Below are 27,145 nucleotides of genomic sequence, written 5' to 3'. Positions count from 1 at the left end.
TGCCTCTCTCTGCCCCCTTCCCCGCTTGTGCTCTCTCTCTCTCTCGCTCAAAAAATACATAAACTTATGGGGCGCCTGGGTGGCTCAGTCGGTTAAGCGTCCGACTTCGGCTCAGGTCTTGATCTTACAGCTCGTGGGTTCGAGCCCCGCGTTGGGCTCTGTGCTGACAGCTCGGAGCCTGGAGCCTGCTTGTGATTCTGTGTCTCCCTCTCTCTCTGCCCCTCCCCCGCTCATGCTCTGTCTCTCTCAAAAATAAATATTAAAAAAAATTTTTTTGAAAGCTTTTAAAAAATGTCTATTTATTTTGAGAGAGAGAGAGCACGGAGGAAGGGCAGAGAGAGGGAGAGAGAGAGAGAATCCCAAGCAGGCTCCACCCTGTCAGCCCAGAGCCTGACACAGGGCTCGAACCCACGAACCATAAGATCATGACCTGAACCGAAATCAGGAACCAGACACTTAACCACCTGAGCCCCCCAGGTGCCCCTCTAGCTTCCTGTATTCTAAAAATACAGTATCTAATACTGTACAACATGGAAAATATGGTTTAATCAACTGTGTTATCTGTAAGATTTGGTCAACAGTAGGCTATTAGGAGTTACGTTTTTGGGGAGTCAAAGTTGCATGTAGATTTTCTACTGCCCCGGGGTCTGCACCCCTAACCCCCCATGTCATTCAAGGGTCAGCTGTATATGAGTTTGAGTCCCTGGGTGTGGGTGTGAATGCGTGTGGCCGTGTGAGTGTGCACCCCTGTGAACACGTGGAGTGTGTGAATGAGTGTGAGTCACTGTGAACATATGGGTGGGTGAGTGAGTGTACGTGGAAGGGTATGAATGTGTGCAGGTGTGCGAGTGGATGTGTGAGTACGTGAGTGTGAATGTATGCACGTGAACGTGTTTGGAGAATGTGAGTGAGTGGGTGTGAGGGTGGGTGTGAACGTGTGTGCAAGCTTTTCTAGGCAGGAACAAACCTGTGTCAGTGAAGCAATGCCTACACCTGCCCCCAACCCCCCCTGCCATTGCTCTTGGCGGATTTCACGTGAAATGCAGAATTCCCTGGCGCCTGGGTGACTAAGTCGGGTAAGCGTCCGACTCTTGATTTCGGCTCAGGTCGTGATCTTACGGTTCACGAGATCGAGTCCCGTGTCGGGCTCAGCGCAGAGCCTGCTTGGGATTCTCTCTCTCTGCCCCTCCCCTGCTCATGCTCCGTCTCTCTCTCTCAAAACAAATAAATAAAAACATAAAAAAAAAAGAAAGAAATGAAGAATTCCCATCTGACCTGAATTCCTGTTGGAATTCACAGCTTGTCTGGCCAAGCTTCCTGGCTCTTGCTGAGGCCTCTCTCCCTGGCTGCCCTGGCTGTCCCCATCCAGTGTACATTACACACAACTGCTTGCGTTTGTTACTTGTCAGGGCTCCCGCCTGACCCCCAGGGCGAAGAAAGCAGGGGACGGGTATTTCTCACGCTCTCCTGCCCCCAGCGCAGGCCCGGGCACATGGAGGCATTAATACATACGTGCTAAATTATTGTAGCTTTTCTCACCTCTAGGTATTTGCTCGCCCCATCCCCTCTGCCTGAACGGCTTTCTCTTTTCCCTCCCTTTTGTGCACTGATCTTTGGAGAGACCGTCAGAGGCCATGTCCTCCAGGAAGCCACCCTTGACTCCCCCCCAAACTGTCTACTGTCATATACTTGAACTGTAAGGTCTCAGTAAGCAGGGTCCATATTTATTTCGTTATCTCCATATCTGTGTCCTCAGCACTTGTCACAGGCTTAGGCACACAGTAGGGCCGAGAAAAAAATAAGTGCATGAAAAATAACGAAAGAGAATTGAAGTACTGTGTCCCCTCCCAGAGGCTTCTCTGCTTCCCTGGCTCACCCTCCACCACAGCAAGCCCATCGGGCTGTCCTTGGCTGTGAGGAGTCTGCCTCTACTCTAAGACCAGGAGCTCCTTGAGCCTAAGATGGGGTCAAATTACCCTCTGGGTCTCCAGCACTCCACAGCCTGAGTGAGCACATCCTCTTGCCTCACTTCCTTCCATTTTCCCTTCCTCAAGCCTCTCCAGCCAAGCTAGCCTTCAGACAATTACTCCAACATGCCACCCCAGGGCCTTTGCACTTGCTGTTTTCTCTCCCTGAACTAGTCTTCCCCCATATTCTGTTCAGGATCAGCTCAAACGTGTCTTCATCGGGGACACCTTTCAACCACCGACCCCCGACTGGCTTAATAGGTCCCTCTCTGCTTTATTTTCTTCTCCGGACCTCTTGTCACCTGAAATATTTTATTCTCTTTGCATTCTTCCCTACTGCTTGGCTCCATTGGGGTTTTTATGGTATCCAGCAGTTAGTGGTCTACGGAGCCTGGGCTCAAATCCCACACCTGCTGCACGCTTCTCACCAAGTTGCCCCTCTGTGCCTCAGTTTCCCCATCCGTAAAACGAGTGATAGTAATATAGCTCCCTCCTAGGGTAGTTGTGAGAGTTAAATAAATTACTACATGCAGTGCCTCACAACAGAGCCTGCCAGATCTTACCAGCTATTGCCAGAAGAGTTGTTTCACTACCTAAATTCTTCGGGCCCCCGGCATATGGCAGGCCCTCAGTAAACGCTGAAGGAACAAACGCACAGGGGCACCTCGCAGAAGCTGGGCCGCTGGGAAGGGGAGAGGGATGAAAGCCGCCCAACGCTCCAGCCCCACATGCACCTGTCCCTCTGCAACGCGAGGCTGGGGGTCGGAGCCGCCCGGGAGGCCCTGGCCGGAGCCGGGGCGTCATTCGGAGAGCCAGGGGGAAGCACTGCGGGGTTCTGGCGGGAGAGGCCGCGCGGGGGAGGAGGCGGGCCCGGGAGCCAGGCCCGGACAGTGGGCGGCCGGGAGGCACGGGGAGGGCGGGGGCACGGGGCGGGGCCTGCGGAGGGGCGGAGCCTGCGGAGGGGCGGGGCGCAGGAAGCAGGGGCGGGCTGCCTCGCGCGCCCAGGAAAGCCCCGCGCGGCGCGGGCAGGACTGGCCGACCGGGGGTCCCCCACATCCCGCTCGGGCGCGGGCGCGGCGAATGGACCCGGGGCGCGCAGGTAGGACGCGGGCCCATGCGCGCGGCGGAGACGGGGGACCGGCCGGGGGACGGGCTCGGCCGCCGGCGGGGTTCCAGGCGACGGGGACCCCCGGGCCGACCGGGCCCCGTCGGGGGTCGCCTGGAGCCCGCTCCTCCCCGCGCCCCGAGCGGCGGCCGGCTCGGCCCGGGCGCCCCCGGGGGCGGCGGACGCGCGGAGCGGGGACCCCGGCGCGCCCCCAAACTCGTGCTGGCCCGGAGACGCCAGCGGGGACGGCCCCTCGGGGACCCGGGGCCGTCGTGAGCGTGGGGTGAGGCGGGGCTCGGGCCATGCAGCGCCAGTGTCCCAGGGATCACCCCCTGCCCCGCGCGCAGGAAATGGGTGAGGATTGGGGCGGAGGGGGGGAGGGGGAGTTCCGAAAACTGAACTTGGTTACCCGGTCGAGGCATCTGGGGAAACGGGGCCCTGTCGACTCCTTGTTCTTGCTTGAATGTTGGGTAGACCCAGTAACAATAGCGGTCATTTAACTGGACTCATTTTGTACAGATTCTGTCCTGAGCATTGAACGTATTCTGAGTTAAATCGCAAAATAACTGTTTTGGTCGGTGCCGTGTGTCCGTCGGTTTTTCAGAGGAGGACGCTGTGTGGCACAGGCAATTTAAATGACTTGCCCGAGGTGGACAACTGCCTGGAAAGGGTGCGGCAGGATTCGAACCCAGGCGGTTCTGACGCCAGAGCCTGTCGTGGTCCACCCGTCGGCAATATTTGTCAAACTACCCCATAAACGAATTATCCAAGGGATTTTATTAAAAGGCAGATTCCCGGGCTGTCTTCAGTGAGGTTCCGATTCAGTAAATCTAGGAGTCTGGAGTTTTAAAAACCCACAACATCTGGATTTCTTATATCAAGCAAGACTGGGGACCAAGCAACCCTCAGTGGTCCTGCTGCTGGGATTTGCAGATGGCTCCCCTGCCAGCCCTCATCCCGCTGGGGTCCTAGCCTCTGCTCTTCCCCAGCTGCCTTCCAGGTTCCACCCCTGCTGCTCCTTCCCTAAGAGTGGCCTTTTAGAAGCCTGGGCATTTTCTGGGACATCAGTGCCTTGATTACAATCCTAAAGTCCGATGGGGAAACTGAGGGTGAGGTGTACCTCTGTCCAGGGTGTCCCCCCACGGTCAGGGGATTCCAGAGTCCTGCAAAGACTCCTCAAGAGCAGCTCACCTGCCCAGTGGTTACAGATGTGGATGCTGTGGTGTTGGCAGGGAGCAAGGGGTTGGGGGGGGCAACCTCCCACAGCCATCCATTCATTAATCAGCACCCGCTGGGCTCCTACAGGACACTGCTCTAAATAGCACTGGTGTTTGCCTTTCGGGGGGGGGGGGGGCTCGCGCAAGTAGGGGTGATCACCTGGCAGGGACAGGCTTCATGGAGTGGGGACCCCTGAGCCAGCCTTGGAAGAGGGGCGGGGGAGCTTGGCTGCGGGAGAATGGGAGGGAGAATGGGAGGGAAAGGCGTGCTGAGCACTGGGAGCAGCTGGGAGCAGCTGGGAGAGGCCTGAGGGAGAGGTGCTGGGGGAGGGGGAGGCAGCCAGAACGGGATGGGAAGGTGCGTCTGGCCACGTTGTGGAAGGCCTTGAATGCCATGCTGGAGTGTGGCCCAGTGCACTTCGCCTCAGCCCGAGCCATAAAAATCACAATGCAGATTCCTGGGTGCCCCCGGATCCCTGAAGCCAAGGCTGGAGGGAGGCCTTGGGAAGGCAGCAGGGAGGGAAAACCACTCGTGAGTCAGGCACTCTGGTTACCACACGCCCAGTTACCAGCAGATCTGGGATCACCTGAAGATTTCCACATTCCGGGCAGCAGCTCAGTAACTGATGTGTTTTGTACCACACAGCAGGGGCAGGGAGGTGGTCCCCTAAGGCAGTCAGTTTCCAGATGCTCTGATTTAGCAACGCAGCTGAAATGCACTGTGGGAGAAGTGAGGAGAGGGCCTGTCCTGGACCCGTCCTCTCCCTCCACCCCTACTCCCCTACCCCCCAGAATGGAGGTGCTGCCCTCTGCCCTCAGCTGCCTTTGATGGCACCTGCAAGGGAGGCAGGGACAGAGCCCCCCGGGGTGCTTCACATGTGTCAAGCTGGGCTTTCACGAAGGCTAAGGGCATCATGTTTTATAAGATACTTAACACAGTTGCCAAAACGTTGTACATGCACAACAAACGTTCATGACTGTTTTTACCCGTTAGGAAGTATAGCGTGGAGGTGACGAGTGCGGACGCTGGAGCCAGGTTGCCGAGGTTCAAATGCTGGATTTCCAATTTACTAATTTGTCAGGACCTCAGTCTCCCCGTTTATGAAATTACAGTGGCTGCTTTATACCATTGTAGCAACGATTAAGTGAATGGATGCATGTCGAGCCTCCAGAACAGTGCCTGGTACTGACTGAGCACTATGTGTTTGTTAAATGAATAAAGGAACCCCATTGGATGGGATCGAATCAATCCATTTTGCCAGGGAGGAAACTGAGACCCAGAGATGTGTGCAGTGGCCTTGCCTAAGGCCATGTTATCTAGGAGCCACAGGGAAGGATTTGAATCTGCCTTTCTCCCCAGCCTGAGTTCTCTCCCGCTATGTCAGTTTGCTCAGGTTAGCAAGAGGGACATCTTTCTGAGCGTTCCACATGCCCAGTCACGTTTGGCCAGAATTCCCTTGGCTAGGCTAGAAGACAGGCCAGTGGCTCGCCTGGCTGTGTATGAACTTGCCCTTTGCAAGAGGTTGGACAGGAAGCCCAGGGGAGACTGAAGGCTCTTGCAGAAGCCAGGGCAGCCAGCGTCACACAGGGCTGTCTCTGTTTTCTGACTGCCATCGAGTCATTCTGTTTCTCTGAGCAGGAGGCAGAGAGAAGGACACAGGCTTGCAGACAGGGGCCCCGGGTTCAGATCTGACCTTGCTAATTCCTATCTGTGTGATCGTGAGGCACTTGCTTAACCTCTGTGAGCCTCGGTTTGCTTGTCACGAAAATGGGTATTGGGGGGTGTTCAGGGCAAAGTTTTTACAGGCACCTTGCCCACGGCTCAGTGATGGCGGTTTCTCTTCTTGGTTAGGACAATCGCTTCTCCGTATCCAGCACCTGGCTAGCGCATTCATGTCTTCAAATATTCATCAAGCACCTATATGTTCCAGGAGCTACTGACAGAGTATTGGACAAAGTCCTTGCTCTCCTAGGGTTTAAATTCTAGTTTGAAGACGGGCGATACACAACTAAGCAAACACATTCACATCTATCACCCTTATTGCTAATTCTGAACTCTGCAAGTTCTGAAAACCGACAAGGTTTTCCATCATTCAGTTGGAAGCAAGAACCGAGGGGAACTAATCAGGGGGTTCTTTGGTGTGTTTGTTAATCCCCCTGGACGCCAACGCTTATGTTGAGAAATTGATGTGAGTGATGGGGGGGGGAGGCTGAGAAATTGACGTGAGCGATGGGGGGGAGGGAGGGGGAAGTGCTGGACCCATGGGGGGAGGGGGCAGGGTGGTTACGCCTGGTGGGATTTTATCCTCAATGACCTGTCTATAATCTGAGTTACTGTGACTTCTGAGACATGCCTGGTCCCCTGGGATTTCACACAGGGGACCTTCAGGACCCCGTCAGGACCGGGGAGGAAAACGAAAGCCCGGTGAGGGTGGACTTTGCGGGAGCCTCTCCCGAGGAGCCACGTTTAGGACGATGTGGGGCAGAGGCCCCAGGGAAGAATGGGCCGGGGGGGAGGGGAGGGAGCCCGCAGGGAAGGTCTCGTCCACCCCACCAACCCCGCCTCCTGGGCTGCTGCTTGTCCCTGGCTCTGGGCGCACAGTTCTGTCTAAACTCGCATGTCCTTGCCTTTCCAAGATGTGGCCGTGAGTCTGAGATTTCGGGTTTGGCTCTGACTGACTCATTCTCACCCACGGGGGCCCGTGTGGCATTTCCGAGTTTGCTTTAGAGATAATGGGACATGTCTCAAGCAGGCCCGGGTGCCAGCCGGCTGGAGAGGATCAGCAGCGGGGCGGGCATCTGAGTCCTCCCTCCTCCCTCCTCCCTCCTCCAGGGACAGAGGAAGGAAGTGGGTCCGTGTGAGGGGAAGAGAGTGTGGCCTCCTGGGTTTGGTGCAACCCTTCCTAATATTAGCGGAAGGACTGTAGTTCTGAGCAGCGGGTTGATGAAGGGACTAACCACACACCTGAAAGTAACAGGTACACACACGTCTTGAGGGTCAGCACCAGGCTTCCCCTGGCTCAGCAGACGTGTTAGGGACTGGGGACACAGCAGTGAATGACACGGAAGCGAGAGCCCTCTTAGAGCTGACAGTCTAGCGAGGGAGGTGACTTTTGAGGTGAGACCTGAGGTAAAAAGGCACATGGACATCCGGAGAGTGATTCCAGCAGCGGGAACAGCAGGTGCAAAGGCCCTGAGGCGGGAACAGGCTTGGCGCGTCTGACCCACAAGGAAGCTGATGTGATGGTATGGAAATGAGCCAGACACCGAGGGGTAGGAGCATAGGTCAGGGAGGAAAATGGGAACCAGATCCCTGTGGTGTCTTGTTCACCTTGTAAAGTAACCTTCCCAAGTAGGAAGGAACTGCTCTTATCTAGACTTCGCCGATGAAGAAACAGGCACTGAATAGTTGAGTAACTTGTCCAGGGTCACACGGGTGGCAGCGCAGGGCCGTGAACCCAGCAGCTCCAGCATCTCCAGTCTTTACCACGGTGTTTAAACACCTGGATGTGGTCAGGCCCGGATTGGTGTTACGGGTGATTCAATCATCATGCAGATCGTTTTAGAGATCATTCTGCCAATGAGCACGTTCCCGGCCTGTGACCGTGACTGTGACATCCACCTCACGGCACAGAGCATACAGTGAGGATCAGGCACGGCACTGGGTGAACACGGGTAGATGAGTGGGCGCCTCCCCGTTTCCCCGAGGAGGAAACTGAGGCTCTGGGTAAGTGGCCGATCTGGGTGGCACAGCTCCAAGGGGGCAGAGTCTGGATTCAGACCCACGGCTGCTGACCTGGGAGCCTATGCCTTTAACCACTGTTCTGAGCCGTTCAGCCCAAGGAGTAGAGAACTACGTTTCACGGTCAGAAATGAGGGGACCATAGTCACCCAGAGCCATTTTGGGGAACTGGGGAGGCCCTGAGGTTTTCCTGAAGGAGCCAGGGAAGTGTTCTGCCTTTTGAAAAGAGGAGAGGGGAGACACTAGATCTCTGGATGGGCAGTCCTCCAGGCTCTTGGAGCCTTAGCCTCTTGACGATCTTGCCCCTGGCCATAGAGCACGGGCCTTCTGGAAGGCAGATCCTCATAGCTGGGCAGCTCTAACTGGGAGAAAATCTTTCCTGAGATTTAGCCAAACTCACTTTCTGGTACCATTCACTTTCTGACTCTGGTTCTGCCCCCTTGGAAGTAGTAACCAGCTCCCTCCCAACCTGAGCCCAATATTTCTCTTACTCAGACCACACAGGTATAGTCCTTTCAACCGCTCTTCCTGACTCAAGGAATTGTAGAGAATTCAGCCTGGCTTTAGACTTGAACAGATTCATCAAAGTCTCACATAAAACCCATTGCTTCCCCCAGTGTCTGCCCAGTCACAGAGGAGGAAGACTGTCACCTCCTTGGAATTGGACCCATATCTTTGTTGATACAACCTGCAGTCATACTTTATAGTGACCACATCCCGCTTGGAGCGTACATTGGGCTTGCCCGCTAAAACCTCCAGGTCTCTCTTCTGCACAAGCTGCTGTCTGTCAAAGTATATTCCGTTATGAGACTCCTTATTTGAGGCTAGCACTTGTTTTTTAGTCTTTCTTGTTTTCTAGTAAATCTACTTTAGGCTAAGAGGCTATAATTTTTTTTCTTTGAGTACTCCTTTGGCTTCATTTCACAGGTCTTGTGACACAATGCAAAAATAATTTAGTTTCCCTTTTGATTAAAAGTGTTATGCACTTCAAACGTTTTTAAAGATGAATGGATTTTTTTTTTTTGAAGTTATCCTTGTGTTCTTGGAGTCTCAATTTGTTGCATTATGGTCAGTATTTATGGCTTGTATGATATCCGTGATGGAGAATTTGTGAAGATCTTTGTAAGATTCTCTGGTTAGTTTCTTTTGTATGTTCCACTTGTCTTTGAAAGGATGTATATTTTCTGGTGGGTGTGGAGGTTTTTGTTTTGTTTTTAATGTTTGTTTATTTTTGAAAGAGAGAGAGTGCAAGTGGGGGAGGGGCAGAGAGAGAGAGAGAGAGAGAGAGAGAGAGAGAGAGACCAAAGATCTGAAGCAGTCTCCGCGGTGACAACAGAGAGCCCGATATGGGGCTTGAACTCACAAACCGTGAGATCGTGACCTGAGCTGAAATCCAGAGCCTGAGGCTCAACCGACTGAGCCACCCAGGCTCCCCAAGGTGGGTGTAACGTTTGAGAAATAGAGCTCTTAGATCAATTTTGCTAATTACATCATTCATGTTTTCTATGTTTTTATGTGTTTTTCTCTATCTGACTTCTCTCCCGCTCTGATAAAGGATCTACTCATTTCACCTTGACCTTTTCTTGTTTGGTTTTTTTTTTTGCTTTATTTTCAAAGCTGTGTTGTTCAGTGCATATAAAAACAAAACATGAATAGAAGAAGGGTTCATGATATTTATTCCTTCTGGTGAATTGCTCCTTTGATCAGTATAAAAGAGCCACCTTTCTCTCTTTTAATACTTTGCTGTCTTGAATTTATTTTATTCAGTGTTCGTACCTCTTATCTTTATGCGCATTGGTCTCTTGACCAATTCTCTGTCTTCTTTTCTTCAACACTAAAGTTGAAGGACTTTTCTAGGACTTTTCTTTGACTACAGTCTTGTAGCCACGTAAATTAAAAATAATTACATATATATGTGCGTATATATATATATATATACGCACGTATATATTACCTCTCAGACTCAGCTCTGTAACCCACTTGCTGCATAATTTGGGGCAAGTCCTTTTGCCTGTTTACCTTAATTTCCTCATCTGTAAAATGGGGAGATGACTCACCTGGCCTCTCCTCTCGGGTTTCTGTAAAAATAATGAGAGTGGAGAATAGAAAAGTTGCTGCCTACATCCCTACGAGTTAGTCACTGGGTGTGAATAGGGGCTGGCTTTCCAGACGGTGAGAAGAGGGAGGGACGGAGAGGGAGGGAGGGGGAGGGAGGACCGTGCCGGAGCCCTGAGGGTGGAGGCCGACTTCACGGTGGCCGCCCCTGGTTGGCTGCCTGGGCTGTTCACAGATACACGAGTAAGACACAGTCTCTGGCCTGGAGGGGCTTCTGGTCTGGAAGAAGGTGCCGCTCACTGCTCATGGGACAGAGGGACAGGCAGGGAAGGGCTGAGGAAGGAGCGGGTTTGAGTAGCAGTGTCCCAAGGGGGTGGCTTAGGAGGTGGGCACTGAGAGGGGAGTCTGGGGCGCATTTGGGGACGGGTGGGGGGCAGCGCTGGGAGAGCGCAAGGTTGGTAAGGACCGCTCTTGTCCTCCCCTACGAAGGAGGAAGGCAGGGGGCTTGCAGAATTTGGAGGATCCTTGACACCAAAGAGCAGGCAAAGTTGGGTCTCCAGCCCCACCCCTTCCTCGTCACCATAACAACCACATCCCATAATGAATAAGAGGAACTAGGGACAGAAGGGAGGGAAAGGTAGCAACCTTACACCTTCAGGGGTGGGGGTGGGGCCGGTGCACCAGGAGGCTGGGGGGGGGGTCTTGCCTCTTGTTGGGGGCGTCTCAGGACACCCACCCACCCCAGATGACGCCAGCTGGTCGTCGGAAGCCAAAGGGAGACCATAGATGTGTGGTGTGGTTTTTGAAAATGGAACTCTTTTCCAACGTTTAAAAATCAGGAAAGTATGCATAGAAATCTGGGTTTCTAGCTTCTTTAGAAAAATCAGGAGACCTAGCAATGCCCAGGCCTTCGCTGATGTGGCAAAAAGCGGCTGACACAGAGTGACGGCTGCCCTTTAGGGCTGGGCCTGTGCCCGCCCGCTGCGGCTTGTCCCTTCTCTGCCATTGAGGTCTTGGGTCTGTGATCCCTTAGACACCTGGGTCGTCTGGGGCAGGTGGCTGTGAGCTGTGCGACCCCCCCACCGAGATAGTGAGTGAAGAAGCAGGTAGGCTGAAGTCGGGGGCCCCTGTAAAGGCTGGGGAGTGGACTGCGGGGTCTTTGGGGACCCTCGTGGGCCTGAGCATGGATGGGCTGAGACGTTTGCGGCCGTGCCCCCTCAGCCCGGATCGCACACCCGTTCACCCATCTCTTTCCCTTTCCTCCATAGTGAGCTTACATGCAGGCCGGTGCACAGCTTCGTGCATTTTCCCAAAGCGTGCACTTGCGTGTGTAACCCAGCTTGACCGGCCCCCCAGAAGGTTCCCTCCTGCCTGCCCCGCCAAAGACACTTCCCTGACTTCTGACCCCAGGATCAAGGGCTGTCTCCTTTGGAACTTGCTGTAAACGGAATCAGTTTTGCCCTTTGGAACCCGGCTTCCTCCATTCAGTTCGCGCCCGTGAGACCTGACCACGGTTGTCATGGCAGCTGTCGCTACTCAGGGTCTCGGAGCGTTTCCTTGGTGCTTGAAGATGGGCTTTGCCACCTGCTCCATCCACGCTGTCCCTAGTGCCTCCTCCGCCCCGCTGTGGTCTCTCCGTCCCCTTGTGCGACCGGCGAGGCAAGTGGTTCTGTCCTCACGTCACGGACGAGGAGACTGATGCTCTGAGAGGGCCCCTGGCTTGCCTAGGCCTGTCAGCCGGGCAGGGCAGGGCCTGCACACTTAGGCCCAGAGTTATGCTTCTGTGTGTCAGATGCTCTGAGGTCGCTGCCCACGTGGGCGGCCCCACGCGTCCGTGTGTCCCTCACCGTGCCAGGAATAATATTGGCGCAGGGCAGGGTGGACAGCAGATTGGACTCCAGGGAGAGACCTCTGCCCCCAGCACCTGTCTGCAGGCACAAAGTGAGCAGGGAGATCTTGCCTGTGCTGACGTGCTACCTACCGGCTGTGGGTTTGCCCAGGGGGCAAAGTCCTGGTCACTGTTGAGACAAGTTCACAGATGAGGGCTGGGCAAACAGGGACAGAAGCCAAGTTCCAGCTCACTCGCTTCCTGCCTGGTCACCTTGGATGATCGCTGAACGCCTCCGAGCCTCGGCTTCCCTCTCTCTGCGGTTCTTAGGCAGGTTCCTGGGCCTCTGGGTGTCAGTTTCCCCCGTGTCTGCCGTGGGGATGGTACTCACTGCACCTGCCATGTTGCTGTTAGGGTTAAATGAGTTGCTGAAGTTGTAAGTGCACGACAGTCTGCTATGACCAAGGCTGTGGCCGGTCAGTTTGGGGGGTGGGGTGGCACCCGTGGGCAGAAGGGCCCAGGGCATGGTCTCTAATGGCTGGAGGAACTGGGGACACACAGGGGCGATCATGGTGACTTCTGCGGACCTCGGGAAGCAGGCCCACTGGGAGCCGTGACTGTCCCTAAGACCAGCAAAATCTAATCAGCATCTTGGGGCCAGATGTCATAATCATGATAATGCCCCAATTACCAGCATTCTGCAGTCACTTCCCCCGGGGTGGCCAAGATCGGTGCCTGCATTAAGGTATTTAAGGAAATTCGGAGCCAGAATTGGTCAGTGTTTATCTAGCTGTGAGAGGTGGAAAATTCCAGCTTGTGGAGCTGTGTCCCTGCTTTCGTGAGGGATGGCCGTCCAGGCCCTCCTGCACTGAGCACATACCCGTGGCCCCTCCGCTGTGTGCCGAGCAGTGTATTATTGGCTCTGGGGTCCCAGCAGTGAACAGGGTGGACACCGCCTCGGGTCTCGTGGGAGCTGGGGTCCCGGTGGGGCCCTTGGACGAGGGACAGGACGTGTGTGCATGTGGTGAGCCTCAAGGGATAAGTGCTAAACAGAGAAATGGCCTTGCAAGTGACGGGGGTCAGCTGCCGTTCCTGATTCTGTGGCATCTGGACACGGGGCCCGTAGGCTCAGCCTCTTCCCTGGGGCCTCCAGGACCTTCTGAGGTCCAGCCTCCCCTGGGTTCCCACTGGCAGCTTGGGACAGCCAGCACGAGTGTCCCCACTGCCATAAAGTGGCCAGCCTGTCCCCAAGATGGTGCCCCCTCCAGCGGGTCTGGCCCAGCCATGTCCTGTGAAGGAGGTCCACAGTCTCCAACCCTCTCCTGTCCCCCTCAGACAAGGCCTTCCCTAACTCTGTGCAACCCCGTGGGTTCCGACACGGCTAATGACCTTCAGGCCTGTCTCCAGCCCAAGCCTACCTTCTGAGCTCCAGGCCAGTAGAATGTATTGCCTCCGTGGGGCGCCTGGGGGGCTCGGTCGGTGTAGCGTCTGACTTCAGCTCAGGTCATGATCTCACTCCTTGTGAGTTCGAGCCCCACATCGGGCTCTGTGCTGACAGCTCGGAGCCTGGAGCCTGTTTCGGATTCTGTGTCTCCCTCTCTCTCTGCCCCTCCCCCGTTCATGCTGTGTCTTTCTCTGTCTCAAAAATAAACATTAAAAAAAATTTAAAAAGGAATATATTGCCTCCCGGACTGGATGCCCACTCCCCACCACCTGCTTCGACTCCCCGTGTCCCCGGCATGGGGGGGGGGGGGGCGCATGATCTTCCTGGCGCCCACTGCCAGCCATCGGCAAGTTCACCACCCTTACCTCCCGTGCAGGGCTGAGTCTGCCCCTCGTCTCCAGCAGCACCCAGCACGCCCCTCAGCCCGGCCACCTCGGCCTCGAACCTACAGCCCTTCTCCATACCGAAGGTGGAGTGGACTTTCTGGCTGGTGCACCTGCTCCTGCCCTGCCTAACAGCCTTCAGTGGCTCCCCGTTGCACTGGGGATGGATGGGGTCTGAATCACGCACTGTGCCTGGTTGGCAGTGTTGACCTCTCCTTCTGTCCGTCCCTGCAGCCCACGGCCTATCTTGCGGGGTGGGGGATGGGCCATGCCCTCCATCCTCCCTGGCTATTCACTCATTCTTCACTCGTCACTTTCCCCGTCTCTTTCCTTCTCCCGAGATTCCTCAGGATCAAAAATGGGCTTAATCATTGTCACCCCCTCACAGTGAGGACTTAGAGCATCTAGAACAGCGGCTGGCACTGGGGGAGCACCGTGTAAGTGTAGAAATAAGAACAAGGTGGAAGACGCAGGGTTGCTTGTTGAGGGGGTACCCTGCACCGGCCGCCGGGCTTGGCCTTCTGCTTACAGAGGACGCGACGTGGCCTGCCTTCACGGAGTCCACGGCGCCTCCCGTGCGTGGGAAGGTCTTCCTCCCTCTGCACACGGCACCCCTGCCCTCCCCTGGGGGGTCCCTCTAGGGACACTTGACCCTCGAGGACCTCCCTGACGGCTGCCTGCCGACAGCCTCGTCGTACCTTTCCTGATGCTGTTCCCACAGCCCCTCTGCAGGCCTGCTTCCCGCATGGGTCCCTCCCACACTGCGTGGCATCCTGACAAGACCAGATCTAGCCTTTTTGATGGCTCTCTTCTCTCGGCAAAGTCTGTGCGGTCAGCAAATGCTGTTGGCTGTGCCCTCGACAGATCTAGAATCCAGCCTGCTCTTACAGACCCTTCCCGGCACCTGCTGCCTGGACCAGCGCAGCAGGCTCCTCACCGGTACCTGCTTCTGCCCTTCACCCCGTGGGCCCTGTAGACCACATAACCGGAGAGATGGCTTGAAACGTCTCATAATGTCACGTCTCTGCTCAAAAACCTCCAGTGACTTATCTTCTCAAGTATTTGTCAGGGGGAGGAAGTGAGTGAGCGAATGCATGAATGGCTTCTCCCGCGTCTGCGGTCGCCGGCACGTAGTAGTAGCTTAGTAACCGCCGCCGTGAGAATACACGCGGGCAAGGGGTGGGAGCACACAGTAGGTGCGCGGGGAGCCCGCCTGGCTCTGTTGGCCAAGGTGGCCGGTTCTTGCCTCCGGCAGTAGTGGAGGCAGCCTGCCGTCACCCCTCACTCTGCTTTCGGTCTTGGGGCCCTGGCCTGGCCCGCCTTGCCGGCCAGGCGGGGCTGCTGACGCGGCTGCCGGTTCCGGGAAGCTCTGCCGGGCAGCGCTTCTGGGAAGGCGACCGCTGGGAGGAGAAGTGTGCCCCTGGCTCCCCGCCAGACTGGCCTAGCTGTCCCGGAGGCCAGAGGAAGCTCCAGGCAGGCTTAAGACTGTGGAGTTTCAGGGGCCGGTGGCTCCCCCCCAGGGAGGCCACCGTCAGCCCCTGCTGTCATCGACTTCCTCTTCACATGCGTTTGCTCCTCATGGGACTGGCTGCATCCTGTCTGCCCGTCCAGCCCCCCTTCGAGCCGGTTTGCGGTCAAGAGAGGAAAGAGGAGCCGGTGTGGGCGGCCTTGCAACCCTTTTGGGCTCAGGAAGAGCCGGCCCGGTCACTGCCTGACTGCCACTGGCCTTGACATTTCAAGACTCTCCACTCCCCTCCTCCCCAACAGAAAGAGTGAGTTAAGTGTATTTCACTGCCAGCAGGAGGGTTTTCCCACTCAGAGCACTTCTGACCTCTTCCCGGCTCAGGCTTTCACTAAGTGCTGCTTCCTACCTCCCTGACCTTGGTTTTGTCACTTGCCCGTCTCTAGGCCTCAGTTTTGGCCATAACACCGCATTCCCAGGGTGGCAGGGATTTCACTTCAAGAGGCGGCAAAAACAAGCGGTCAGGCACGTGGCTTCTGGAGTGAGGCTGCCTGGGTTCAAATCCTAGCTGTGTAACTTCTCTGTGCCTCTGTCTCCTCCTGTGCAAAATGGGGGTTTCAATGGCAGCCTGCCTTATAGAGGTGTATGCATAGCAATCATCATAAGCAACAGCTCGGCACCCCGCGTTTGAAAATAGATTACAGAATCTGTTATTCTTGATTTTTAGCCACTCATTCAATACATGTTTATTGAGCATATACTATGTATGTGTCAGGCACTATTCAGGTCCTGGGGACAAAACAATGACCATAAAGCTCTGTCCTCATGGGGCTTGCCTTCTGATGGGGTGTGTGGGGCGGGGGGGGGGGGGACAAGCAATACATATATAGACAAATAATTTAAATGTTATGGGTGATCCTCTACACTCAGAACATTGCGAACTAGCAGCAGAATGAGAGGGGCTGTTTCATGTTTTGCCAACGTGGAATAGTTCTTGGGTGAATAATTTATGCCCTTTGCCTGTTTTTTTTCTTCTTCTTTTTTTTTTTTTTTTTTAAATATTTTACATTTATTCATTTTTGAGAGACAGGGAGAGACAGACCGTGAGCAGGGAAGGGGCAGAGAGAGAGGGAGACACAGAATCCGAAGCAGGCTCCAGGCTCTGAGCTGTCAGCACAGAGCCCGGTGCGGGGCTCAAACCCACGAGCCATGAGATCACGACCTGAGCTGAAGTCGGCCGCTTAACTGACTGAGCCACTCAGGCGCCCCACCTTTGCCTGTTTTCTTAAAGGGATGTTTGTCTTACTGATTTGTAAGGTCTCTTTATAGGAAGGTCATTAGCTGTCTACAATGTAGATTGCTATCTTTGTCTAGTCTTTGCTTGCTTTTTTTTTTTTTTTAAATCTGAGAGAGGGGAGGGTGGAGAGAGGTAGAGGCAGAGAGAGAGAGAATCTTAAGCAGGCTCCACACTCAGCACGGAGCCCCAACACAGGGCTCGATCCCACAGTCCTGGGATCATGACCTGAGCTGAAAACAGGAGTCAACGCCCTGAGCCCCCCGAGGCGTCTTGCTTTTTTTTTTTTTTTTTTTTTTTTTTAGTGGTGCATTTTGAACTGGGGAAGTTGAAAACATTTTTGCAGTCAGATCTCTCAGTCTTTGCCGGCTACATTCTGAAATAAACATTCACACGTGTAACCTCAGTGATACGAACAGAGATGGTGGTAAGTGTAGGACAGAGATAAACAGGGTGTTGTGATGAGCAGTTAACGGGGGGCACCCTCAGTGGGTAGGGTTTCTGGGTGTAAAGGCTGTGAGGGAGAAGAGGGCTTAGGAGTGCGTCAAGGTGCTCGGAGGCCAGTGGGACCAAAGGCTCGTGGGGGACGGGGACGGGGACGGGGTGGGAGGGAACGGGGGATGTGTACCGGGCCAGATCATCAGGGGGCTTAAGGTTTTGTTTGGTTGGTTTTGGTTTTTGGTGTTTGCATTTTCTGACACTTCTGATTTTAAGGTGATTGTAGACTCACACACAGTTGTAAGAAATAACAGAGTCAGTGTCTGCCCAAGAGCGCCGTCTCACAAAACACAGTAGCCTAGCCGGGATATTGACATTGATAGGATCCGCTGAGCGCCCCTGTTTCCCTTGTACCCATTTGCGTGTGTTTGGTTCTGAGGAGCTTTACCCCGCGTGCAGGTTTGTTTCGCCAGCACAGCAGCCGCGACTCGAGGAGCCCGTGTCGCCCTTTTATAGCCACACGGACCTCCCTTCCTACCCGCCGCCTGTGAATCTGTTCTCCGTTTCCATAAGTTTGTCATTTCAAGAATGTGACATAAATGGAATCACACAGGGTGCACCCTTTTGGACGGGCTGTTTTCACTCCCGGGCTTGGGTTGAATGCTGAGTCAGAGATGCTCCTCTTGGATGGGCCATGAACTCCAGGCATCCTTGTCCCTGGGCGAAGACACCCTTTGGGAGCCAGAGGCTAACGAAGGGCTTGAGCAGGCAGTTCATGGCCTGGTTTCTGATGGTGAAATGACTCTGCCGGGGCGCCTGAGGGGCTCTCAGCAGGTTAAGCGTCTGACTTTGGCTCGGGTCATGATCTCATGGTTTGTGGGTTTGAGCCCCGCATCGGACTCTGTGTTGACAGCTCGGAGCCTGAAGCCCGCTTTGGATTCTGTGTTTCCCTCTCTCTCTCTCTCTGCCTCTCTCCCACTCTCTCTCTCTGTCTGTCTCTCTCAAAAATAAATAACCTTAAAAAAAAAAATGATTCTGCCTGCAGTGTGGCGAAGAAACGAAGTGACTCATGTTTGCAGTAACTGCTAATTCCTTGCCGCCTGCCCTGCCCCTGCCCCTGCCCCATCATTCTCTCAGCCCCAGACTAGCCCTTTGGAAAATCTTGCCACAACCCTGTTCAGAGACCCTTAAGGGGCACCTGGGTGGCTGTCAGTTACGCGTCTGACTTCGGCTCAGGTCATGGTCTCGTGGTCCGTGAGTTCGAGTCCCGCGTCGGGCTCTGTGCTGACAGCTCAGAGCCTGGGGCCTGCTTCAGATTCTGTGTTTCCTCCTCTCTCTGCCCCTCCTCCACTCATGCTCTGCCCCCTCCCCCCGTCTCTGTCTTTCAAAATAAACTTAAAAGAAATTTAATTCAAAGACCCTTAAAAACCACTCATTGCCTAGAGGAGGGGTCTTTGACCTGGAGCCCTTAGCCTGGGCTGTGGGGAGCTGTGAGCCCCTAAAATGGGATGCAAAATGTAACGTGTGCACTTTTCGAGAAGGAGGGTTTGGAGTTTGCATCACATATTCAGACGGATCGGTGATCTCCAAAACATTAAGGACTGTGCCTTCCAGACAGAGATAGTGGTTAGGAGCTGAGGCCCCCCGAACCTGACGGCCCCTGTTCAGATCTCGTGACCTCCACGGCTCTGTACCCTCAGACAAGTCACTTATTCCTTCTGTGCTTTGGTTGCCTCATCTAAAAATGGGGGAAAGAATGAATAGTACCTACTTCGTAGGGCTGCGTTGAGTATTGAATGAATTAATCAAAGTGCTGTGTTCACAAGGAAACTTGGCACATGGGAAATATTGTATGTTTGTTAAGTGAATCATGAGCCTATAGGGTGTAGGGGGGCAGAACCTTTAGGCAAAAACTTCCTAGGCCCTCTGGGATTTTCAGGCCCTCTCTGTGTCAGTTCTCAATCATCCTCTAGACAAGCTTCAGATCAGCAGGGTTTCTTCCAAAGGGATACACAGGTGTGGTTGGGCACTGTCCCCTCCCTTGTCCTGGCTTTCATATCTCTGTTAATATGACTTTCACTGTCTTTTGTGTGTGTGTGTGTGTTTTTAAGGTGCTGCTTCACCTTCGGCGTGTGGGGCATTTGTAGACATCAAAAGCCCTGAGTCTTTTCTGCTGTTCCTGGTTCTTCGCTTGGGCAGCTGACGTTAGAAATTGACAGGGGCGTTGGGTGGCTCAGTCGGTCAAGCGTCCACCCTTATCTCAGGTCGTGATCTCGCGGCTTGTGAGTTCAAGCCCCCCGCGCGTCGGGGTCTGTGCTGACAGCTCGGAGCCTGGAGCCTGCTTCCGATTCTGTGTCTCCCTCTCTCTCTGCCCCTCCCCTGCTCACGCTCTCTCTTTCCTTCAAAAGCAAATAAACATTAAAACGTTTTAAAAAGAAAGAAAGAAAGAAATTGGCAAGCAGGGGGGCCAGCTCTTCCTGACTTACTTCATTCACCCCGTTGAGCCCTTTCTGCAGTCCTGGGAGGAGGTGAAGGCACTGATAATGCCAGAATGAACTTCGGGCTCAGAGGCCAATAGACTGGCTTCTGACTCTAGTGCTCCCCTCTTGCCAGCTGTGGGACCTGACGGGCAAGCTGTTTGACCTCTGGCCTCAGTTCCCTCAGGTGGAAAGCTGAAGTAACAGCCCATGTAGCAGGCCTCTTGGGCAGATTCAAGAAGGTAATGTTCCTAACGTACTCAGCTAAGTGCCAGGCACACTGTGAGCACTTGACAAGAGGGCTTGTGTTTACACAAATCTTCGGCTCGATCTGAGGAAACCGCTTCCAGTCTCAGTTCTGCTCAGCCGTGACCTGGAGCTGAGCGGGGCTGCAGCCGGTCGGAGGGAGGATACACTGTGCGTGGCATCCCGATGTGGGTTGGCAGCTGGGTCAGGGGTTGCCTGCCGGCTCAGAGGGTCAGGAATCCCATGACTGAGAGTGTGGCCGTGGGATGATGATTTCTTCTTGCTTTAGGCTTGACCCGAGCACTTGGTAACTGTTCTTTTTCATTCTTTTATTCGTCCGCGTCCCTGTCCTTCATCCCTTGCAATATTCAGGGAGGCTCTTCGGTCAGCGCTCCTGGGCTGTGACTTCTGAAACGCAGCACCTGCGCGTCCCTGTGAAGCCAGCTGGGGTGTGTGTTTTGGGGGTGGGGGGCGTGTGTTTTGGGGGTGGGGGGCGATCGGGTTATGCCCTCTGAAACAGATCAGAGATAGCAACCGGGCTGCCATAGCTGCTGTGTGACCTTGTACGCACGTCTTGCCCTCTCTGTTTCTCTTCATTCAAAATCGGGGCGAAAGTGACACCTTTGCCGTCTCTGCCATAGGAGGCTGTGGCCCCGTGTGAACTTGTCAGAGGCAGCGTCACCAGGACCTCGTGGAGGACACCAGAGTCACGGGTCCACCACTCCACTCCCGCCCCTTCTTCCTTGTTCTTCACTGTGACTCTTGAAGGGAAGCGAGTTGGGGCTTGGAACAGATACCAGGTTCCCCCTGGGGAGGGTTTCCAGACCCGTGCTGAGCCCATTAGAGGCCCCACATCACGTCCAAAATGACTTTATTCCACAAACATTAACTGAGCAGCTGTTGTACGCCAGGCACCAACGTAGGCACCAGGAACTTGGCAGTGAACAAGACAAATGACAGCTCTCAGGATGACAGGCAACTGAAAAAGAACAGCTCTTCTGAACTTTCCTTGCCTTTTGTCTCCCCCCCCCCCCTCCGCCCCCGGCATTTTTGGAAAACCACAGCCTGGTTCTTTTATGGACTTCTCCGTTAGATTTGTCTGACACTCCCCTGTGATTTGTGCCCTTGGGGCAGCAACGCCAGAGAAGGAAGGCTGTGTTCTCAGGGGATAGTCCCGGAGAGCTCATGACCCTGCTTTGTCCCGTTCCTGGAGATGTTACCTTTGACCACTTGGTTGAAGGTGGTGCCTCCCAGGGTTCTGCACATCTCCGGTTTTACGCACACATGTATATGAAGCATAGGATGCGGTAAAGTTAACAAGCGTTTTGATTCGTTAGTCAATAGACAATACGAATTTTGTGGGCAGATGCTTAGAGGCTGCCCCTGCTGAAACACAGCCGCTCTCTCTGCCCCGCGTATAGATCTAAATCGGGACAGACTCCCGCACCCCTATTGAACTCCAGGGGTTACAGTTGGTTACTGTACCTTTATTGGGGTGCTTCAGTTGTGCCCGTGTGGGCCGGTGGACACAGTTTAGCTGGCCCCTGTGTCTTTTTTTTTGACGAGAGCCCATCATTCTTGGAGCGCGTCCTTACTCTCTGACACAAGGATTCCAGGCCCGTCATGCACTTTCCCTGCTCGGATCCTGGACTCATTAGAAGGAGCTCTGTGGAGGGGCGCCTGGGTGGCTCAGTCGGTTAAGCGTCCGACTTCGGCTCAGGTCATGATCTCACGGTCCGCGAGTTCGAGCCCCACGTCGGGCTCTGTGCTGACGGCTCGGAGCCTGGAGCCTGCTTCCGATTCTGTGTCTCCCTCTCTCTGTGCCCCTTCCCTGCTCATGCTCTCTCTCTGTCTCAAAAATAAATAAAAACATTAAGAAAAAAATTTTTTAAAAGAAGGAGCTCTGTGGAGGCAACGAGCAAGACCGAAACAGGGTCTGCGGACCCGCCGACAGTCATGCGTCAGTGTTAATGTCCTGATTTTGGCGGTTGCATTGTGGCTGCAGGAGAATGAATGACCGCGTTCTCCGAAATAGACACTGGAGCCTTAAGGAGTGATTTATTCATTGTGAACAAACAAATACACAAAATGAATAAAACAGAGACAGACTGAGGGGGAAGGTGAATGAAGAGGACAGCGAGGGGGAAGGTGTGCACTCGGGAATGGGTTTCGTGTGTTTCACGAGCAGCAAGGAGCGAGGATGTGGCCGGTGGCGGGAGCACCGCGCACAGGTGCTGGGGCCAGGTGCAGAGGGGGGCGGGGCCCCGCTGGGGAGGCCCTGCAAGGGGAACAGAGTCCCTGGGGAGCTTCCGGCAGGGACACAAAGCCCCCCTCCCCGCCCCCCATGCTGCGCAGACACCGTGCGGAGGGCTTCAGGTCTGCGTGTCACTTCGTCTCTGCAGTACAGCTGCGAGGTTAGGCTCCGTCTCATCTGCACGTTGCAGGTAAGGAGGCCCAGGCTGCGATGATGACCGCGGGACTGCCTTGAACCGCACATAGCTCCCAAGCCCCAGGAGGAAGCCTGGCCGCCGCTTGGCTGAATGCGACGCCGAGGTGGAGACCCACACGGGGACAGGGAGAGCGGATGCTGTGAGCATCGCCGCCGGGAAACCTGCCTCCTCCATACCTCGCGTTTTAGCGGGCGCCACGTGCCGCGAGTGTCGTGGGGGGAAGCGCACGCCCCTTGACCCGGCGAGATCCCACTCCGGAGCATTTCCCTTCACGAAAGCGACTCCTTGGGCCGTGGCTGTGTTCAGGTCACTGTTTGAGGACCCTGCGTGTGTTAGCCCATTCAGTGCCCACAGCACCCTGGTCAGGTGGGGGCCGTTCCTAGCGCCACTTCACAGGGCGGGAAACTGAGGCACGGAGGGGTTAAGCGGTTTGCTCAAGGCTCGTAAGGAGTAAGGGACAGAGCAGGTGTTAAAACTTCAGGAATACGCTGCACAGCCATTGCGGGGAGAGGAGGGAGGGGGGCAGGATGTAAGCACAAGCTCCAAAACAGAAGACGTTGTACCGGCCCGATCTGTCAAACTAGGTACGCGTGGAAAGGACTAGATTTGGATGCCAGATGTCTCCAGGGGCATTTTTCCAGGTGACGGAATTACAGCCGTTCTGTTTTAAGTTTTTTTAGTTTTGAGAGAGAGAGAGCGTGCACCTGTGAGCAGGGGTGGGGCAGAGAGAGGAGACGGAGAATCCCAAGCGGGTTCTGCCCTGTCGGCACAGAGCCCGACCTGGGGCTCAGTCCCACAGACCTGGAGACCTGGACCCCAGCAGAAGTGAAGAGCCAGCCAGGGGCTTCACTGACGGAGCCACCCAGGCGCCCCCTACAGGCATTCTTGTTGTACGTTTGCATGTCTCTCTTTTCCGAATTGTCTACGGTGATCCCATGTGGCTTTTGTAATAGGAAAAAAGATCAATATCGTACCTTAAAAAAACAAAACAGGGGCGCCTGGGTGGCTCAGTCGGTTAAGCATCTGACTTCGGCTCGGGTTGTGATCTCACAGTTCGTGGGTTCGAGCCTCGCATAGGGCTCTGTGCTGACAGCTCGGAGCCTGGAGCCTGTTTCCGATTCTGTGTCTCCCTCTCTCTCTGCCCCTCCCCCACTCGCGCTCTGTCTCTCTCTGTCTCAAAAATAAACAAACATTTAAAAAAATTAAAAAAACAAAAAAACACAAAACAAAGAACAACAAAGCAGTAAGAGTAATCAATAAAGGCTAAAATCCAGTGACACACAGTGAGATCCCACTAGTTCGATGCTTTGAATCTATAGGGGTATGGAATGATATTTAATGATATATTAAGCTTAAAACTTAAGTTTCAGGAGGAAGAGGGTGCTGCTAGTTGGGGAAACAAAATGCGTACTTATCTCCCTGTCTGTATAGATACAAGTCTGGAAGAGGTGATACGAATGTGTACGTGGCCTTGTGATTTGGAGGGATTTGAACTGTGCTTTCTTTCTGGGTGTCTGCGCTGCTGACTTCTATTCCCCAGCCGTGTATTATATGGGATGCATCTATGGGGTTAGAAGTGCAGGTGGTGAGGAACAACTGGACGGAGAATGGCAACAAAGCACAAAACCCCAGGAGCATGTAGCAGGCGAGGCTTACTTAGCTCAGGTCCGGGAGAGCCGGCTTACCTGGGCGTGGCCAACCTCGCTGGAGGTTGTCACCTGCGCCCCTGTGGTCAGCCTGGGGTCGGTTACACAGTTCTGCCGATCTGCTGATCTCGCTCGCATGACTGGGGGTGGCTGCCTGTCCCCCAATGCAGAATGCTACGTGTCCACATCCTCCAGCAGGCTGGCACGTGCGTTCTTAAGACAGTGGTCGTGCCAAAGCAGGCTTCTTCAGTGCATCCCTTTTGCTCATAGTCTCCTGGCCAGAGCTAGTCACGTGGTTGAGCCCAAAATCGAAGGCCAGGGGAGAATGCCCTGCCCGGGGCAGTGGCGGGGGGCGGGGGGGGAGGAGGGGGGAGGGGAAGGAGGCGGTGGGCACTGTAAGGTTACATGGATCCAGGAGGACTGGGAAGAATTGGGGCCATTGGTGTAAGTCTAACACATTCAACAGCATCCTTTTTAGTGGCCACCTAATACTGCATTACATGGGTCTACCGTTTACTTAACCAGCCCCGTAAGGCTAAACAGATTAACGTCTCCAAAGTACATTTCAAGGAATTGTAAATCTCTTGGGGGTTTAACTGGGGGTTTAGCATACACACACATACAGATGAAGGTTGAGTAGGGAAAGAAATTTGGCAAGTGTTGGGTTAAATGAAGAAAAATAAGTTTCTCTGCTGCAGGACTTATCAGAGCCTTTACACACAAATGTGCATTATGGTCTCCCGTAAGTCCAAGGGGCTGCTTCAACTTAGCAGGTCATGGGATTTTTTTCAAGAAGTATCTCTTGGGGACAAGCATTGTGGGCTTTGTGCATCTGAAACACAACAGTTTCATGATGATAATAGGGAGAGAGAGAGAGAGAGAGAGAGAGAGAGAGATAGGGTGAGCTCTAGTGAACACAGAGGGCTCATTCTTGGCACTAACCTGGCTCGCTTTCACTCAGCAGGTGTCTTAGGATCTCCCAATGGGGCGGCTTTGCTCTGGGCTCACGTTCCCTGTGAGCTGTCTGATCCTGATGTGGGCGGCAGGCTCTGGTAAGTCACCACCTCTCATTCATTCATCCACTCATTCATTCAGCAAATGTTCTTTGGCTGTTTAGATGCCAGGGTCCTAGGATAATCAGCGAAAGGAACACAGATTCCGGGCCTTGAGGAGCTTACATTGTAGTGGGAGGGGACGGCCAATGACAGAGGGTCCTAATCATAAGTCAATTGTAAAGAGCGTTAGAAAGTGATAGAAAACACAGCACAGAACAGAGTCGGGGGCACATATTTGCGGGGGGTGGGGAATCGGACGTTAGTTTTGGACACAAGGTGAGTTTGAGATCTTTGTTAGGTATCTAAGACTCTGCCTGACACGTTAAGTCCTTTATCCGGCGAGCGTGTGCAAACGTATCCACTGTGGAGGCTGGTGCTGGGCATCAGAGCGAGAAGGCACCTGCCTGTCTGTTGTCGGGCTTTCGAACGATTTGGCAAACCCAGTACGCGCCCTGCCGGGCTCACACCCCAGCTCTGCCACTGGCCAGTAGGAAGAAATACCCCAGCCTTTCATGCTGCCCTTGACATTGGCTGAACCCAACCGGCAGCCAGAGGACAGGGGCACCTGAGTGCCAAGACCATGGCGGTCAGCCGCCTGAGCCAGAGAGGGGTGCAGAACAGATGGGGTCCGGGAGCGGGCAAATGGACGGCAGCCCTCCTCCTGCTCACACGGCTCTGGAGCAGACGCCCGTGGTGATGGAAAAGACTAGAAATGCCTTAGATTAGAAACGTCCTTTAATCTGGCCAAGGGCAAGCGGTGGAGGTGCCATGAGGCAAGGTAGGCCTGCCGCGGGGGGCAGTCTTCGACATCGGGAATCGCCCCCATGCCAGCCAGGACGCCGCAGAGCCCCATCCTGCCCCCAGCTCCCCGGACGCTGGCCCCCAACCGTGCGTGGGACTGTGGTTCCCTTGCGTGGCGTTGGCCCCTCGGTCCCGCTTGTCCCGCTTTCCTGCTTGTCCCGCTGCTGCACGTGCCCCTTGCTGTCTGGCTCCGGCCGCACACGGCGCTCCTGTGTCTCCCCAGGGAGCGTCAAGGTCCTGCGTGCGCCCACCTGCTTCTCCGACTACTTCAGCACCTCCGTCTGCCAGTGGAACATGGATGCGCCCACGAACTGCAGCGCTGAGCTCCGCCTGTCCTACCAGCTGAACTTCATGGGGTCCGAGTAAGCCACGAGTGGAGCTGGGATCTGGGGGAGGCTGCGTCCAGAGCGTTCACCCCAGGCGTTCGTTTGGTCCCGGTGGTGCCCTGGAGCGCGGGGTGCTGAATGGGGTTCCCCGCAGCTGACTGAGCGTGGTGTTCGAAGCGAGGCACCCCTGGGGTGCCTGGGTGGCTCGGTCGGTCAGCTCAGGTCATGATCTCGCAGTCCGTGGGTTCGAGCCCCGCGTCGGGCTCTGTGCTGACGGCTCGGAGCCTGGAGCCCGTTTTGGATTCTGCGTCTCCCTCTCTCTCTCTACGTCTCCCTCTCTCGCACTCTGTCTCTCTGTCTCTCTCTCTCTCAAACATGGATAAATGTTATAAAAAAAAAAAAGGGAGGCGCCCTGGGGCTCAGTGGGCATGTCACGGTGCTCTAAGTGCACTGTCACTGAGGCGCGTGGCATGTGGGTGTGGTGGAATGTTGGACTAGACTTTGGAGTCCCGGGGTTTGTTCGTCTGCTTCAAAGTTAGACCAAAGCTTTTGTCTCGGTGGCTCGTAATATTGCTATTTACCCTGTTAGTAATTAAAACAGAGATACTAGATCACAACAGCACGCGGGTCCACATTCGCTAAGCCGTCGGAGCAATGATCGCGCGCTGTGTAGCGTCTGGAAGATTCCACCTTACGCTTGTAAGAAACAGTGGAGAATGGCACACGGCCTCTTGGTATTATGAAAAGAGTTTGACCTCGTGACCCTCCCCCCCGGAAGTCCACGGTGGAGTCCACGGTGTTCTTTGGGGGACCGTGGAGCCTGGGGTGTGTTGTTCCGGGTGGGCCGCCGGGACAGCCGTGGCACATGGGGTGCTCTTCCAGGCGGCGCTGAGGGTGCGGCTGGATACGCGAGGCACGCAGTCACGGGGGCATTTTGGGGTGTGCCCACCCCAGAGTGCAGGGTACGTTGCCAGAGGCCTTCCCCTACCTACCGAGGCAGACGGGCTCTGCTTCTAAAATTTTTTTTTTTTTTAATATATACTTTTTTTTTTTTTTTAATTTTTTTTTTCAACGTTTATTTATTTTTGGGACAGAGAGAGACAGAGCATGAACGGGCGAGGGGCAGAGAGAGAGGGAGACACAGAATCGGAAACAGGCTCCAGGCTCTGAGCCATCAGCCCAGAGCCCGACGCGGGGCTCGAACTCACG

General features: G+C 54.7%; 1 protein-coding gene across 3 annotated transcripts in view; it reads left to right on the top strand.

Moving 5' to 3' along the window:
- Positions 1 to 2,935: 2,935 nt before the first annotated feature.
- The window catches only part of IL4R (interleukin 4 receptor), a 42,429-nt gene continuing 18,219 nt past the window's right edge, over positions 2,936 to 27,145 (top strand). Inside the window, exons 1-4 of one of the 3 annotated variants that reach the window (XM_045047486.1) lie at positions 2,973 to 3,066; positions 22,103 to 22,474; positions 24,719 to 24,806; positions 25,834 to 25,972. In XM_045047486.1, coding sequence (XP_044903421.1) covers positions 24,737 to 24,806; positions 25,834 to 25,972 — 209 coding nt within the window. In that variant the 5' untranslated portion in view covers positions 2,973 to 3,066; positions 22,103 to 22,474; positions 24,719 to 24,736. Of the gene's footprint in view, positions 3,067 to 22,102; positions 22,475 to 24,715; positions 24,807 to 25,833; positions 25,973 to 27,145 lie in introns of all 3 variants that reach the window. The other 2 variants (XM_023246308.2, XM_023246309.2) reach the window with 2 other exon arrangements.

The sequence above is a fragment of the Felis catus genome, chromosome E3 (genome assembly GCF_018350175.1).
Source record: "Felis catus isolate Fca126 chromosome E3, F.catus_Fca126_mat1.0, whole genome shotgun sequence".
NCBI classification, from domain to species: Eukaryota; Metazoa; Chordata; class Mammalia; order Carnivora; family Felidae; genus Felis; species Felis catus.
Note: the sequence above shows the minus strand (reverse complement) of the source record. Positions and strands in the feature narration are given on the sequence as shown.